The 17,079-nt window shown below is 39.4% G+C and overlaps 1 protein-coding gene across 6 annotated transcripts in view; it reads left to right on the top strand.

Annotated features, from left to right (window-relative positions):
- Positions 1-17,079, top strand: part of THSD7B (thrombospondin type 1 domain containing 7B) — a 1,641,422-nt gene that overhangs the window by 1,173,116 nt on the left and 451,227 nt on the right. For all 6 annotated transcript variants that reach the window (XR_014079260.1, XM_081579094.1, XM_081579097.1 and 3 more), the window contains 3 exons: positions 6,176-6,367; positions 8,551-8,785; positions 15,493-15,608. Coding sequence is in view for 5 of the 6 variants with exons in the window: in XM_081579094.1 (XP_081435220.1) it covers positions 6,176-6,367; positions 8,551-8,785; positions 15,493-15,608 (543 nt within the window). In the remaining variant the exon portion in view is untranslated. The remainder of the gene's footprint in view (positions 1-6,175; positions 6,368-8,550; positions 8,786-15,492; positions 15,609-17,079) is intronic.

Here is a 17,079-nt window from a genome sequence, read left to right as displayed (position 1 = left end):
GTGTAATAGTATACAAGAGGAAATATCGATGAAATACTAAAATTGCATTATTTTTTGAAAGAGTAAGATAGTTTGAATTGTGTATAATGACAAAATATAAATCAGACTGTAGATTTGTAGATATCTGGTTTCTCATTTTATTTCTATTTTGTCTGTATCTTTTCTCATTTTGGAAACATAGTACAGGTCAGAAAAATAAGAAACTTAGCTGTTTGTTCTATTATTATAAAGACAGATGCTGGCTTATAATATTAAAATCTAGTTCCTTAGTATTATAAAACAAAGGACGCCACAGGACATAGTATATAGCATAGGTATGGCTTAAATATTAATTTTATGTGGAAAGTTCAAAGTCTGAAAGCTATGTTAGTGTTAAATTTACATGGCCACCATAGAGAGTCTGCCATGAACTATTTATTCTTTAAGTAGCATATACATTTGAACCGGAAGAAAGAAATTTTTTAGGGAATCTTGAGTTTGTTATATGTTCAAGAATCTTTCTCTTAGTTGGACCTAGAGATTACCATGCTAAGTGAAGTAAGTCAAACACGAAAAGACAAATATCTTATGATATCAGTTATATGTGTAATCTAAAAAATAAAAATGATACATGTGAACACAGAAACACAGAAACAGACACATGAACATAAACACACATTTATGGTTACCAAAAGGGAAAAGACAGGAGAAGGGATAAATTGGGAGTTTGTGATTAACAGATACACACTACAGGCTTCCCAGGTGGCCCCAGCGGTAAAGAACCTGCCTGCCAATGCCGGAGATGAAAGAGATGTGGGTTCAATCCCTAGGTTGGGAAGATCCCCTGGAGGAGGAAATGGCAACCCACTCCAGTACTCTTGCCTAGAAAATTCCAAGGACAGAGGAGCCTGGTGGGCTACAGTCTGTGGGGTTGCAAACAATCAGACATGACTGAGCATGGACACATGCACGATACACTCTACTATATTTAAAATAGATAAGCAACAAGGACCTAGAGTTACTGTGTAGCATAGGGAGCTATATGCAATATCTTGTAATAGTGTATAATGGGAAAGAATCCAAAAATGATTCTTATACACACACAAGGACATACACACGTATAATTGAATCACTTTGCTATACACGTGAAACTAAAACAACATTGTAAATACACTGTACTTTGAAAAAAAGAAACTAATCTTTCTCTCATCTAGGAACTGTTGTTTTTAGTCACAAATGGGCAAGCATGAGAATGGTACTATGACCCACGGGCAAGACCGAGTCACCCAGTCATCTAAGCCAAGGTCTCCAAAATCACAAAGAATAGAGATGATGGACTACAAAAAAATTGTGATTTACTAAATGCTGCTGAAATATTTACTCTAAAATGGTTAATTTTATGTAATGGAATGTCAGCTGTATTAAATTATTAAAAAAAAAAAGTGACAAGTTTGGAGCAGCACCCTATCCCTTATTTTCAGAATCACAACTAATTTAAAGAAGTCTACTCCATGAGGAGAGAGAATCTAGTTTGTCATTATTGATCTCAGGGGGCCTGATGAGGACGGGGAGCAATTTTAGAGTCTTCTTGAAAGATGAATTCAGTTTTTCCATTAAATATATTCAGTTTTACTGTGACATTAGATTATAAGAGCTTGTGGAAATTACTTTTAATGAATAAGTTTCTGTCCCATGTGCTGCTTTATTTTCCACGCTTGCCTGAGATTTCAGTTGGTCTCACTGATCCATCCACGAAAATGAAAACAGGAAAGTATAAATGCTCCTCTTTTGAAATGTGTTCTCTCTGCAATAGGAAGACAATTATACCAGTGTAGATGGGCCAATGAGCTTGTTCAGGCTCAAGTGCTTTATTTTTGGCTATTAAATGGTTTAGATGAGTCACATATAAGCAAAATTATCTGGATAATTATAAACATTCTTTATATATTATGTGAACTAGTCTGTGAAGCTGTTGCTGGTAATTTGTACACGTATATGCATGTTAGAGCAAGTGTTTTTCATGGTTATGGCATCAGTCTCTAGATTTTTAGATCAAGAATGCCATTAGGTTTTGGTGGTGTGGTGTAGTGTAGTGTAGTGTTAGTTGCTCAGTTGTGTCCAACTCTTTGCAACCCCATGGACTGTAGCCTACCAGGCTCCTCTGTCCATGGGATTCTCCAGGCAAGAATACTGGAATGGGTTGCCATTCCCTTCTCCATCTGGTGGTGTACTTCTTTGCAGACATTTTTAAAAATTAACTTATTTATTTTAATTGGAGGCTAATTACTTTAAAATATTGTAGTGGTTTTTGCCATACATTAACATGAATCAGCCATGGGTGTACATGTGTCCCCCATCCCGAACTCCCCTTCCACCTCCCTCTTCATCCCATCCCTCAGGGTTGTCCCAGTGCACCAGCTTTGAGAGTGCTGTTTCATGCATCGAACTTGTATTGGTGATCTATTTCACATTCCTCTATATTGTGTCCTCCCTCTGTTGTTGGACACCCTGCAGTGTATTTTGCATAAGTGATTTCTAATCCTTAGACTATCCCTGAAAGGTAGGTGTTATTGTTTCATTATTGCAGATGAGATAACAGAGGTTCAAAGAAGTTAAGTGATATGCCCCAGAGGGTAAGTGGTGCTATGCTCCACCTTCAGATACTTAACTCTGTCTGACTAGGTTACCCATAACTAAGAGCCTATTGTGAGCTTTTCTTTGGCAAGGCTTCTTATAAAATAGCTCACACACGGATTGAAGAGCCTGCTTATGACTATTAGCTTGGTTTCACTAAAGAGCAACTTATCTGATTGCTCACATTTCTGCATTAGCCCATATAGACAAGCTGTCAAAGTGTTGGTGGGAGTATTGACATTTCACTGCACTGTGTAAATGGATATATCAGTTTATAGGAAAGCTTAGGTTTTAAAAAGCATCCCAGCACTGGAAGTGAATACTAACGGTACTTGATGATGGATGACTGGGGAGGATGTTAAATTTGGGTCATGGGAAACCTGGGCATTTGGGAATTGAATGAAGGTGGAAATAGAACTGGTGTTTCAGTCTAAGTTATCCAGAATTTGATGTCAAACAACTCTTCCAACATATGCTTTCTCTTCTCCCCATGGAGCTTCAGATTTAACTGTCTTCCACATAGCTTGTATTTTCCTATCACTATACCTTTCTTGACACTTGCATTGACTGACATGCCCTCCCTGGTTGCCACCAGTTCCTAATCTTTCTCTTTCTCCTTATTGAGAGCCTTCTGCTCTCAGATTAGGTCCCCAGAGAGCCTTCTCTTCCCTAAATCACTACAGGATTCTCTATTTAAAACACACAGTACTTGACATTTGCTTTTGGACTAGGTTTTATCTTTTTGTATTTATAGCTCATCTCTGTTATTAATCATGAGCTCTGGGGGGATAAATCACAGTATCTTCATTTATATTTATCCCATTAATCCTTGAGAATCCCTTGGACTGCAAAGAGATCCAAACAGTCCATCCTAAAGGAGATCAGTCCTGGGTGTCCATTGGAAGGACTGATGTTGAAGCTGAAACTCCAACACTTTGGCCACCTGATGCGAACAGTTGACTCATTGGAAAAGACCCTGATGCTGGGAAAGATTGAGGGCAGGAGGAGAAGGGGACAACGGAGGATGAGATGGCTGGATGGCATCATTGACTGGATGGATGTGGGTTTGGTTGGACTCAGGGAGTTGGTGATGGACAGGGAGGCCTGGCATGCTGCGGTTCATGGGGTCGCAAAGAGTTGGACATGACTGAGTGACTGAACTGAACTGAATCCTTGGATGTAATACACGCTCATCAAATAGTAGTTGACAGTTTTATAACTCTTGAAGGCAGGATTTTCTCAAAGCATATTGATAAAAGAAAAAGTTTCTGGGAGAGATGCTCCCCCAAAAGGAAAGTCATTAGTCAAGTAAGACTGAAAAATACTACATGCTATTTGCATCAAAGGGAGTTTACGTGATAATTGGCATTTTTAACACTCACTACTCTTCAGTAATGAGACCAGTTTTACTATTTTAATCTAGTACTTCTCAGCTCCACTCCCCCGTTTTAAAATAAGAACCTTCAAATATCTTATTCCTCAAAATGTTCTTTGCAAGACACTGCTTTGAAATGTTTTTGTGTAGAAGCTATGCTCATAATATTCATGAATGTGGAAATTGAATTTTGATTATATGTAGCTTGTATGTTTTGTTTGACCTGCCTACTTCTGTACTTGGGGAAGTCCTCCCCCTAAGTTGTATTGGGATGGGTGTGTGTGTGTGTGTGTGTGTGTCTGAGTCTGTGTTTGCATGTAGTATACAGTGTGGATTCACAAGAAAATAGATTGAGACTGAAAAGAGAGTGATTGGAACTGCTCTTTCAGTGTGATTATCTGCTGGAATCTCTGTGACTTCCTATAATATGCTTGAAAAGTTTTGTTTGTACCCCAAGGGCAGTGAGCCTGGCCTCATTTACAAACATGAATACAAATCTTAGGAGGGCACTAGCTTCTCCTCCAGGGAGTCTTGCTCACTGACAGCTTATTTTATTTATTTGATTGGCCAAAAACTTTGTTCAGGTTTTTCTGTAAGATTGGGTAGAAAAAACTGAATGAACTTTTTGGCCAACCCAGTACTTCCTTTAAAAAGAACTATCCATCTCTTGGAATTAGATACGATATGGTGAATGGATAAACCAGAATTTTTTGAGTCAGAAAGTTTTCATTTGCTTCCCTTCTCAGGCCTGTGAGCAAGTTTTGTGACCCTGAGTAAGTTTTCCTTCCAGAGCCACTGGCTCCTCATCTACAAAACAAGATGGGTCACACCTGTCTCTAGGAACATCTTATGAAGACAGTGCCTTGCACAAGGGAGATGCTGCATAAATATTAGTCCCTTGTCACAGTTACTTTTTGTGTCAGATTATGACAGGAGAATTCCATGGGCATAAAGTCACAAAGAGGAAACTGCCTGTCTCCTAGAGCTGCGTTCCACATTTCATGTTGTTGCTTCAAACCGTAAATGTTTTTATTATTGTTCATGTCTTCTGTATTTATGAGGTAACTGTGAATGAGGGGATAGTAAGAGTGGAATTGTTATCTATAAAGAGGAATATTTGAATTCTAAAAATAGTGGATAAATAACCTAAAAGAGAGTTTAGGAAAAAAATCATTATAATCATTTGTGATATAGAATAGCAACTTAGAAATGATCCCCTTGGCTGTGTCTGTTAATTGCAAAACTCCATCCCTCATTATTGTGTATGTGTGTGTGAGTTTGTGTGCGTGTGTATGTGTGTGTGTTTTGGTTTGAGTAATTCATCAAAGGGGGAATAGATTTGGGAAAATGTGGCGCTTGCTTTCACCATTTGTTTCAACATAGTGTATAATTTTAGCCACAGGTTCATTTCTACTGTGGTTTTGGATTATTTACCACTATGCACAAATAGAATAAATGAAGCATTGTGCAATAGTCTTCAATAGTCTTCATTAAGATTGCGTATTTAGAGATGGGGCTTCCCAGGTGGCACAGTGGTAAAGAATCTGCCTGCCAATGCAGAAGATGCAGGAGACAAGGGTTTGATCCATATGTTGGGAACATCCCTTGGATTACAAAATGACAACTCATTCCAGTATCCTTGTCTGGAAAATTCCATAGACAGAGGAGCCTGGTGGGCTACAGTCCATGGGGTTGCAAAGAGTTGGAGATAACTGAGTGACTGAGCACCCACACGTGCATTTGGAGATTGATAACTTGGGAGGGGCGTACAATAGATGGCTCAGCATAAATTGTGGTTTTTCAGGTCAGCAGATGCTTCTAACTCCAATTTGGCAGAAATGCATGTACTTGTTACATGTGGTTGTCAATAGCACGTCAGTCTTGTCCCCAGCCATCTACACTAAATTGTTCCTGGAAGAAGCCCACTTGTCCCTGGCAAGGATGACAAAAGGCAGTTTTCCTATTGTATCTACCTTTCTAAATGCCAAATTATCTCCTGAAAGTTTTTCTTGACATAAATATTGTGAACAGCTGAACAACAACAACGAAAAAACATTCTTGGTTTAGACACCGGGTGAAGTCTTCTAAGCTAAGCTGAAGTAATAGAGGAAGAGATGAATCTAAGTGTTCCTGGACTGGCCTCGGTTTTACATTCATCAGCATCTGTCTTGATCTGGTTGGTTACAGGAGAAGATGTATCAGGGAGTCTCTGCCCAGCATCTCCACCTCCTGAACAGATGGCCTGTGAAATTCCCTGCCGGATGGATTGTGTGGTGAGCCAGTGGACAGAGTGGTCATCCTGCTCTCAGTCTTGTTCAAATAAAAACTCGGATGGGAAACAGACCAGGTCAAGGACTATCCTGGCTTTGGCTGGAGAAGGTGAGTAAGAGGAAAGGTTTCTAGTCCCTAAATCTAGGTAAACAATTTGCTTGCCAAGCATTTCTGTCTAGTCCCCTAGTTAATCTATGTTGGGTTCCCATAATTGACATGACTCGTTTTAGTAAAGAATCCACCTCCCAATGCAGAAAATGCAAGACACGTGGGTTTGATCCCTGGGTCTGGAAGATCCCCTGGAGTTGGAAATGGCAACCCATTCCAGTATTCTTGCCTGGAAAATTCCATGGAAAGAGGATTCTGGTGGGTTGCAGTCCAGGGGTCTCAAAGAGTCGGACACAATTGAGTGACTGAGCACATACACATGTATCATAATACTCATGCCCATACAGGTCATGGCAGGCAGATGGGTGTTAGTTGTTGTACGTTTTTAGGGACGAAGACAAGGCTTCGTTGGTAAACATCCAGCTTCTGATAGCTCATGCAGTTGGGAACATAATTGGAATATGCCTGGTAAAATGAGTTCAAAATTAGGAATCAAGAGATGTGGCTTCTTCACCTGGAGCCACCACTAATACTGGCAAACTACCTTATCTGTATCTCCTCATTTCCTGCTCTGTCAGGCTGGCACATTGTAAGAAGGAAAAAAGATGAAGGCTGTGAAAATGACATTGAAGAAGCTAAAATGTGCTACGGGAATGTAAACGGGTGACTCGAGGGCAAATTAGAGGAGCAGCTGTTCCTATCACTTAGAGCAATGGTCTCCATCCCCAGACACACATGTCATTTCATTTCTTTCAGGCCCTCCCTTGGCTCTGTCTGCCAGCGGCTCAGTGAGGACAGCAGAGCAATATGGCCACTTGCTTTGAAGAACTCCTTTTAAGACAAGATTCTGTTCTGTGATCATAAGAAATGGGGCCAGGTTCAAGAGGCATGAAGATTTTCATGTTCTCGAAGTGCGGTGGCTTCCTCCTCTTGTCTGTTATTTTTCTGGAAGGAGAAAAAGTCAATAGTATTTAATGGGGGGAAAATAACAAGAATAACAAAACCAAGGTCACAAATCTTCTCAAGCATTTGGCCCACTGAATAAAACATTATGCTGTGGGAGAGTAAGGGGAAAAAATCAATGCTTTAGATAAATAGTAGTTTTTACATAGATATAAAATTGTAAAAGAAAAGATAGTAATGAAAGGTGATTGTCTGACTCACGCAAGACTGTAGGAATGCACAATCGTCTGGTCTCCCTGCCAGTGGATAACACATTGTCAGATATTATTTCAGAGTTTAAGGCTGAGCTCTCTCCTGCCAGACTTGAGGAGAGATTTCTGAATTTCTTAAATTGCAGTAAAATGCACTGCTTGAGGGAGGATGGATGTCTTAAAGTGGTTCTCTGAGAAAAATCATGCTGTCTTATGAAAGAGAGCCCATATGCAGGTAATGTGTGTGAGTATTTGTGTTTGAATAATATCACTTCAAGGTCATGGTCTCTTATATCTAACTGGCTAATTTATGTTGGCATAATAATATGAAAATAAAAGCAGGTATCTTTGGGATTTATCTCAGAGATACATGACACAGAGGTGAGCAGTAGAATCAATTGATCTTTTTCAAGCAAGGCTTTTTCAGGGCCTCTGCTGCACCGAGGGGTAGTGGGAACAAACAGCAACAGGTTCCCTAACTTGCTCACATATGCGGGGGTGAGGGTAAGGGTGTGTCCAGGGGTCATGCCTGGAGGGGTGGTTTAGTTGCTTTGCCTACCCGTTACTGTTGTATGCAGGAGACGTGTACAGTAACCTGCTTTTGCTCCAGGCTCTTCAAAAGTGACAGTTGGATTTTTTAATCTCTTTGTACCCTGTGTTCTGAATTTGTCCCAAGTGTGAGTGCACAGCGTTATTTTTAGTCCCATACAGTTTCTTTGTATTTTGTTGCTGGAGGAGAGGTATGTCCAGGTGAATTGATTTTTTTTACATGCAGTTGACATACTGTTGCCTGTTATTGAGGAGAGAAATGTGCAGTATATTGTCCTCAGTTTGTTACTCATGACAAAAGAACCATGACCATAGAGTCAGAAATGTTGTACAGTGGCTCAGGTCTTAGGAAGATTATATCAAAAGGCCATCTTTCTAGAACATTAAAACAGTAAAAACAACAATAATGACAGGAATAATAGCAGCAATATGCTAATAACAGCAACAACTATGTATTCTTTTTTACTTTGATATTTTCAGGTGGAAAACCGTGCCCTCCTAGTCAGGCCCTCCAAGAATATCGCTCATGCAATGACCATTCATGCATGCAGCTCTACTGGGAGACATCGCCTTGGGGCCTCTGTTCTGAAGACACATTAGTAACTGCCCTTAATGCAACCATTGGCTGGAATGGAGAAGCTACATGTGGTGTGGGCATTCAGACACGGAGAGTCTTCTGTGTCAAGAGTCATGTGGGACAAGTGATGACAAAAAGGTATGATCAGTAGTTTATTGAAAGTACATAGGATGATTGCATAGTTGAGTGCTTTTAGTCAGATGCATATTTGAGCACTGAATATGTCCCAGAGTTTGTACTAGAGTAAGAGGTTTTTGTTTTGTTTTGTTGGACTCTTGTCCAAAGGTAGACACTTTTCTAAGTTCTAATATATGCATTCATTGAAAGATAACAGTAAATATAATGCCCACAAATTTGAATTTGTTTGAATAATGAACTTTTCTAGAGTTGATATCAGTATTTCTGCCTCTTTTCCAATCACATGACGACTAGGTCAGCAACAAGGTAGGTTATGTACTTTGAAATATGGGGCTGTGTTATACTCTTCTTTAGATCCCATTGGTCTTGTCAGAGGTGAGCCATAAATCCATACAGCCATTTTGAATAGACTAATTCGTGCCCTCCGGTACAATCTCAAGGCCGCTCTGTTCTGCACATAGAAATGTAAATTGAAAAAAAAAAAAAAACTGTAGAAGAATTTGGACATGGAGGCTAGGCTAATAAAAGGCTCAGGAATAATTGCAAGTGATGGAGGAAAAAAAAGAGTAATTGACTGGAGAACTCAGCTGTGGGGGTTTCTTCTCTAGACCAAATGATAAAAGACAACTCTTCCTCAAGTGCATGCAGGAAGGCTCGTGGAAAAGAAAAAGTAAGTGACCTAGTTATATACAGAGACTGGGTGACTGGCCTGTCCATAGAGATTTGCAAGTGGCCATGCTGAAAGACCCTACCCCAACCACAGTAGTGGTGGGTAACCAGGATGGGTTGGTTCAAGCCTTGGTCTAGTGTCACAAACTAAGCAACTTAGAACTATTCCTTCAAAATTTTTAAGTTGAGAAAGTGAAGCTTTCTCTTCTTTCTGTTCATGATGCTCTAAGTAGATGAGTGGAGAGTTGCCATGCCATGGTCACGCCTGGTGGAAAAAGCAGGAAGAGAGAGTAAAACTAGAAAGAGACAGAAACTGAAATAGAACAAATATCAAGTTCTGGTCCCATCTCACTTAAGTGCCCTCCTGCTTTTCCTGGCAACATAGGCAACTACATTTGCTCTTCTGACTAATTCAATCCAGTGTGTGTTGCTGTCATGGGCAACTTAAACCTGATTAATTTCATCTCAGGGCACCATGATGATAAGCTCTGGGCCTTATCCACAGTGTCGTGGAAACTCTTTGAGCTGTGTGTAAGGAAAGTCATAGAAGCTCAGTTAAGGGAAACAAACTGCTAATGGCAAAAATAGGACAGATTGGCCAGACACTGCTGGTGTTGGAGCATCAAATGAGCAGATGGCTATGAAAATAGAAGGGAAGATAAATTTGACTTGAAGCACAATCAAAAAGACTTCCCTCTCTTTTCCCTCCTAAATGTGGCTTCCAAAGGTTGGATGTAGCTGGGGCTGGATGATCTTCCTTGTTGCCACTGCAGATTTTAGAACCATGTTGGGCATGTCGTTATTGTCCATAAACATTTTTAGAATTCATGAATTAATTAGACCTGTGTGTAGGAAAGTAAAAAGATTTGACAGAATGGATATGAGCTGCAGAAGTTTGAGAAGCTGATGTTTATCTTTTGCTTTAAGAAAAAATATTTTATCTACCGTGATAAAATTTGGCAGAGGGGACTGCCATGAAAAGTAATAAACAGATCACATGAATGACCTTCTGCTCTTATTAACTCATAAATATTAATTCTGCTTTACCATATAACTCTAAGTTGCTTGTGATATTTTTAGAACATCAAATTATATCACTTGTGTGTTTTAACATACCTGGTATCCATAACACCATGTGGACCAATAGAGTCAATGGGAGATATAGGCAACCATGAACAATAATGTTTGCATATCACTTTGTTCAGGTGATAATTTAATTCTTGGAGTTATGGTAAAATCCTGAAAGGTTTATAAAGATATTATGCAAACAAGAGAACTACTTTTATCTTGATAAGGATTGCAGCCCTGATAATGTTCATTTTCATAATGTAGATTTTTCAACTGTTTATAAAAGATGCCAGAATTATAAGCTTGAATATACAAACAAAAATAAACATAGCTTAGATATAGGAATAAATGCTATGTGAAATGCAGCAAACTATTATTCTTTAGAATGATGAGAAAAATTAGCATTCCTGAAGCCTGATCTCCCTTCCATAAAACTTTTCACCTCTGGACCACAATAGGAAATATCCACACTTGATGTGAATGTAGTTTTTTTTTTTTCTTAGCAAAGGAGCATTAGAATTGACACTGACAACTACCAAATACATTATCATCACATTTTAAAGGCTATTTAGACATGAAAGTTTGGATTATATGTTCAAATAGCCCTCTGCTTCCTTATCTAGCCTTATGATTACATTGAATGATAGTTTTTTTATAAAAGTTTCTGAGATATCAGCTTATACAAATATTAACTGAATGATATTTTGTGACCAGAAAAACCACAGGGTCAAAAGGTTATAGTTTAAAGCATAATGCACAAATACATATGGAATTGTTTGATAATTTTCATAAGACTAAAATATTATTACAGTGAATAACCTACGGTATTAACTTGGTTTTGCAACAGAGAAAAATGAATTGCACAGATGTTTTCCCTAGCATACACACACATACATGCCCACACATAAGGACACTGGTAATTACTTTTTGCACTTTTAATGAGGCTAGAGACTTAACAGCCTAGTTTTAATTCTTACTGTATGTCTCCAAACGATCCTGCTAAACAAGAGGAGGCTGCATTGACTTAAGTAAAGTTAATTAAAATTCTTGAGGTTAATGAGATTAATTGAGCTAAGAAAATAATACCTAATGTCCAGTGAAGCACATAGTGAGATTATCAGCAAGAGAAAGTATCCTTTGCTTTGCCCTTTCAAAAAATATGCTTTTGCCCTTTTTTATGTGAAAGCTGTTGCAGAGAAAAAAAAGTTCCCTGCCATTTGTGAAATCCTTGGGGTGAGGGTAATGGCAATAGAAAAAGAAAATATCCTAAAGAAAGAGTGGCCTTCAGAGTAGGAAAAAAGAAGTGTGTCTTTATAGACTGGATGGGCTTAACAAGATATGTCTGATACTCTAAACCCATTGAACTGGGGTGCACAGAACTCCTTGCAGTTCTTTGCTTCCCAGGGTTGGTGTTCTGGTTTCCTTGTAATTGTATTGGTAAGAATGTTACCATTGTATGAGTAATAGAACTGATCCCATCAGAAAATGAGGACTAGCTAGGGTGCAACTCAAACAGGAGCGAGAGCTTGAGAGCTTGTTGGGATATATGGTTTTGTTTCACTACTTTTTTTTTTTTCCCCCAGTTGCAGTGTGTGAAAAAATAATAAAGATTAAAATCACACAACTCAGAAATTTCTGAAGGTCATGTAAGGCACTTTCTGCCTTTCATGAGAAAACACTGGGCATTTGGTGAGATATAGAACTGGGGAGAGCTCCATTAACACATTGAATGTTTACAAAGTTGGCAGGTTGGGATGGTCCCCCAGTCCCTGCTTTGAATGACTGTGTCTATCTCATTATTATGGGCACATAACTGAGAAATGACAGACCCCTGTAGATAAGTTTAATGCATTTCGGCACAGGAATGGAAGCCTCCAGGGCAACCAGGAGGCAATTGTTGTGGAATATTCCAGTGCAAGTTCAGGAAAAATATATGTGTTGATATGAAACACATTCACCCTTTTAGCAAGAGTATTGCCAATCTAGGATCAGTGTTATATAACAGTAAAAAGTATAAATTATGACAAAAGGCAAGAAGCCATACTGTGTTTACTAGCTAAAATGTGAATCCATATGTTACCCTAGTTTTTAAGGTTTCAATTTTGTTTTGGAAATGACTGGATAAATTTGCCTTATTTCCCCAGGGGTTTGTCTTCAGACTCCAATAGCATAGAATGCTTTTCAATCATTCACTTAATATTACTAAATATTTACACAACATTCAGATCTGGCATTTTTAAAGAAATGATATGAGGTGAAATTCTACCATGAAGCCATTAACAATTAGTATCTATATAAGGTATGCCTATGTGCGCACGCGCATGCACGCACACACGCGCACACACACACACACACACACACACACACACACACACACACACACAGAAAACCAGCAATGCAACAGATATCAAAAACCTTCTTTTAGTCAGTGTCAGTAAACGACAAATAAAATTAACATTATGTTTCTTAGAAGTGGAGGGCACATAAGTTGCTAATGGTCAAGGAGAGTATTCTTGAAGATTCAGAGAAAATTTACGAAAATTAAAAATGTGATCCTGGGAGGGGTAAACATCATGTAAATAGAAAGTAAGAGGCAATTGAACTTTTAAGGAAATTGATGTCTTCTAAATAAACCTTATTGGCAGAAGAAATGAACGAAAGTTTTCACTAGCAAGAGAATATTTGGCTCTTATCAGACCAGAAATGACACTTCAGGAAAGCCCTTAGTTCATGGCCTCTATAAAAGCAAGATAACCTGAGTTTGAGCTTTGTCCCTGAGGGGATGATAGTATTTCTCTCTTATGGACTCAGAGGAGGAACACTGATAAAGGGGACCATGATACGAAGAATTGATATTATGTTCACTGAGTATTTATTGTGAGTGATGCTAATAAATCATAAATTTAGAAGTAGGCCATATCAGTTCCCCAAAAGAGATTTAACACCCCCCTTACACAAAAATTGAGATGGTTGGATGGCATCACCGACTCGATGAACATGGGTTTGGGTAGACTCCGGGAGTTGGTGATGGACAGAGAGGCCTGGCGTGCTGCAATTCATGGGGTCGCAGAGAGTCGGATACGACTGAGCGACTGAACTGAACTGAACACAAAAATAAAAACCAAAACCAAGGGACATAAGGACACTTTGGGAGGTGTGGGATATGTCCATCACCTTGCTTGTGGACATGGTAACACAGGGGTTTGCATATATTCAAACTCATCAAATTAAATGAGTGCAATCCTTTCCATATCAGGTATACACTGAGGTAAAGAATCTGCCTGCCAATGCAGGAGATGCAAGAGATGCCAGTTCAGTCCCTGGGTTGGGAAGATCCTCTGGAGAAGGAAAATGGCAGCCCACTCCAGTATTCCTGCCTGGGAAATCCCATGGACAGAGGAGCCTAGCAGGCTATATAGTCCATGGGGTTGCAAAGAATTGGACATGAGTGAGCACACACACACACACACACACACACACACACGCACACGCACACACACACACAGCAACATAACAATATATCTCAATAAAGGTATATTTAAAAGTTGAAAAAGAGATTAATATCTACTTCTAATTGAAATGAACAAAGTCCCTGCGGAATAAACCACCCTCTCCAGAAAGCCTGAAGCCAAGCCAGCACCACAGGCATTTCTGAGCTATTTGTGATGTCTAAGCATGTCCTGGCTGGGTTCCCTGTACCCTCAACCCCTGCTGCCCCACTGGGAACACAGGAAATTGACATGTTTCAAGTTGCACTTTCCTTTCCAGGCAGATACCAGGAGAGATTGGAGGGGAGATGGAATAAATAGCAGTTCAATTTCATTTTAGTAGCTTTCAAGGGATAAATAAAGAACTTGAGAATGCGTTTAGTGTTTTTTGCTAGTTCTACTAAAGCATGACATCAGTTTTCCTTACCAGAATAGCTTGTTTAAATAATACTCTATGCTCTAAAGACACTGGTTTTTCTTTCTATTGTTATGTTCATTGAATTGACCTATTTGATAGACAGTTTTTGTGTGTGTATATTAAGGATGATTAATAATAAGGCCACTAATAATTAATTTGTCAAACAATTCCTTTTCTGTGAGTATATACATTTCCATTTTAATGTTTTCAAGTATTATATGCTTCTATATATTATTATAGAAGTAATAAAATAATACAAAGGGACTGATGGTGAAAATTGGCCATCTCCTCCTCCACTTAGCATACCATATCCCAAACACAACCCTTTTTTAGTGGTTTCTGTGTTTCACTTCTTCCTTGCTCTGTGTTTATTTTCACTGGGTAAGCATTCACATGGTTCATAAATTATAACAAAACACAAGGAGACATATAATTATTGATGAATGGCCTTGCACTCAACCCTGCTCTCATCCATCCCCTTCCTGCCTCCTGTCCTGCCCCTGGCAACAACTTTATTACTTTCTTGTGCTAAGTTGCTTCAGTCATGCCCATCTCTTTGTGACCCCATGAACTGGAGCCTGCTAGACTCCTTTGTCCATGGGATTCTCCAGGCAAGAATTCTGGAGTGGGGTGCCATGCCCTCCTCCAGGGAATCTTTCCAACCAAGGGATCGAACCTGCATCTCTTATGCCTCCTGCATTGACATGCAAGTTCTTTACCACTAGCACCACCTGGAAAGCCCTTATTACTTTTTATCTACCTCCATTGTAGATATGGCATTATATCTACATTATACATTATATCTATTATACCACCAAGTATATGTCCTTACTCCCCTCCCTTTCTGATGCTTTAGTCTCTAGGTCAAGAGAAATGAAGTTTGTTTTATGCTCTGCCTCCTGCTCTGAGTCCTTGGGCAAGTAGCTTCCCCTTCTGGATCTTTCTCCTCATGTCTGTAAAAGGAACAACAGGGTCTTGCTGTTTTTAGTTCTGAAATCCTATGGTTCTGTGTCAAACTACTTACTTTCTCCAGGAGACATTGATCGAGTCTTTCACATTGGCAGATGTCCAGAATCTACTCGGCCAGAAACTGTACGTGCTTGTCTGCTCCCATGCAAAAAAGACTGTCTTGTGACTGCTTTCAGTGAGTGGACTCCCTGCCCAAGGCTGTGCCAACCAGGTAGGTGGATGCTGTTTCCTTAGTGCTTTCTGCTTCCTGACCACTTGATTGCCTCCTCCACTACTGAGTCAGTGAGAGATGCGGGAGCAAGGGCTCCCTTCTTTTCCTTTTGCATATAACCCAGAGAATGAAGTTTGTAAAATTTGTAAATGAAGTCTTAGATTTCTAGAACCATTATGATTTGGCAGGGAAAATATATTTGGTTATTCTATGCCATGATTTTACAGGTGTGTGGTGTAGGAGTTCTTGTCTTTTGTTAACACTGTTGTGGTATTTTGAACAGACATTTAAATGTGGTTTCTTATAAAGCATGAATACTATCACAATTTATTTGTGGATCCTGTGTGCTTAAGCCTGACTCCAGGCATCTTCATTAGAATGCAGGGCCTTAAGTACTATGCTTACATCACAGGTAAATTTAAGCCTGTGAAAGAAGAGGGGCCAATACTTTAAAAAGTATTGAACAGGTACAGAAGTCAGAAGTATATGATTTGTATTTCTTTACTCTTAATGGTGATGCTTTATACACTTGGATATATTTGGAATACTATGGTCCAGGATATTTAATAGCTAAGTCCTGACAAACACAGAGGAGCACTTTTGTAAAATGACTGCCTTTCTTAGACTGAGTCTTCTCCCCCACACCTATTTCAGTTCCCTGATGAGCTAATCCCTGTGGAGATAAAAGAACTCCTAGTTCTAAGGCCCTGTTTTGACCTAAGACCTGGAATTAATAACTTGGTCCCTTTTCCATAGTCTCATACTCTCATCTTGGGTCCTACGGATCTCACTATTGCCAGAGTAAGAAAAGGCACACCCAGGAGAAGAAAGAATGGAAGAGTATTAACACTAGTGCTCAAAGCAAAGTGGGTCTCATCCACACCTCCCTGGCCTTGTCTTGGCAATAACATCCTCTCATTCAGGGCCTGGCTCTTCCTGTGTCTCTGCATTAGCCTCCTGGAAGAAGGGAAAGGAAAGCATGCCATTCTGCATTCAGAGAACCTGCCACAAATACCGAGCTTATTAATGTTTCCTCGGAAGTCCAGCCTTGTGCATCCAGGATCCCCCAGTTGCTCTTTGACTTACACATCTTCACGGTAGTGACATGATGTTACAGCAAACACTGACACAGATCTGTCTGCCACTTCAAACCACCTCTCAGTGATTGGCAAGGGGGCAGTGACAGCTCTTGAAGGTTATCATCATCAGTGTCTTATATTGCACTGGTGAGGTACCCACATAAAGTTTTTCTGACTGTACCATTTCATCTTTTTAATGATCTTCTGTCACAGTGTTAACAGAGTAGCATCCAGTAAATGTTGCTTATGGGTAGAATCAGAACTAAACATATTGAATATAGAAGAGCTTGGAAAATACAGTGGGATATTTGTCTGATCTTTTGAGGGGTGGAGACAGCAATCTCTTTTAGGAACTCTCCAAAACTTGTTTTCCTAAATAAAAATTCAAAGTA

This window comes from Giraffa tippelskirchi, chromosome 3, assembly GCF_054371585.1.
Source record: "Giraffa tippelskirchi isolate mGirTip1 chromosome 3, T2T-mGirTip1v1.2.pri, whole genome shotgun sequence".
Lineage (NCBI taxonomy): Eukaryota > Metazoa > Chordata > Mammalia > Artiodactyla > Giraffidae > Giraffa > Giraffa tippelskirchi.
The sequence above is the reverse complement of the archived record's forward strand: the minus strand, read 5'-3'. Positions and strand labels throughout refer to the sequence as shown.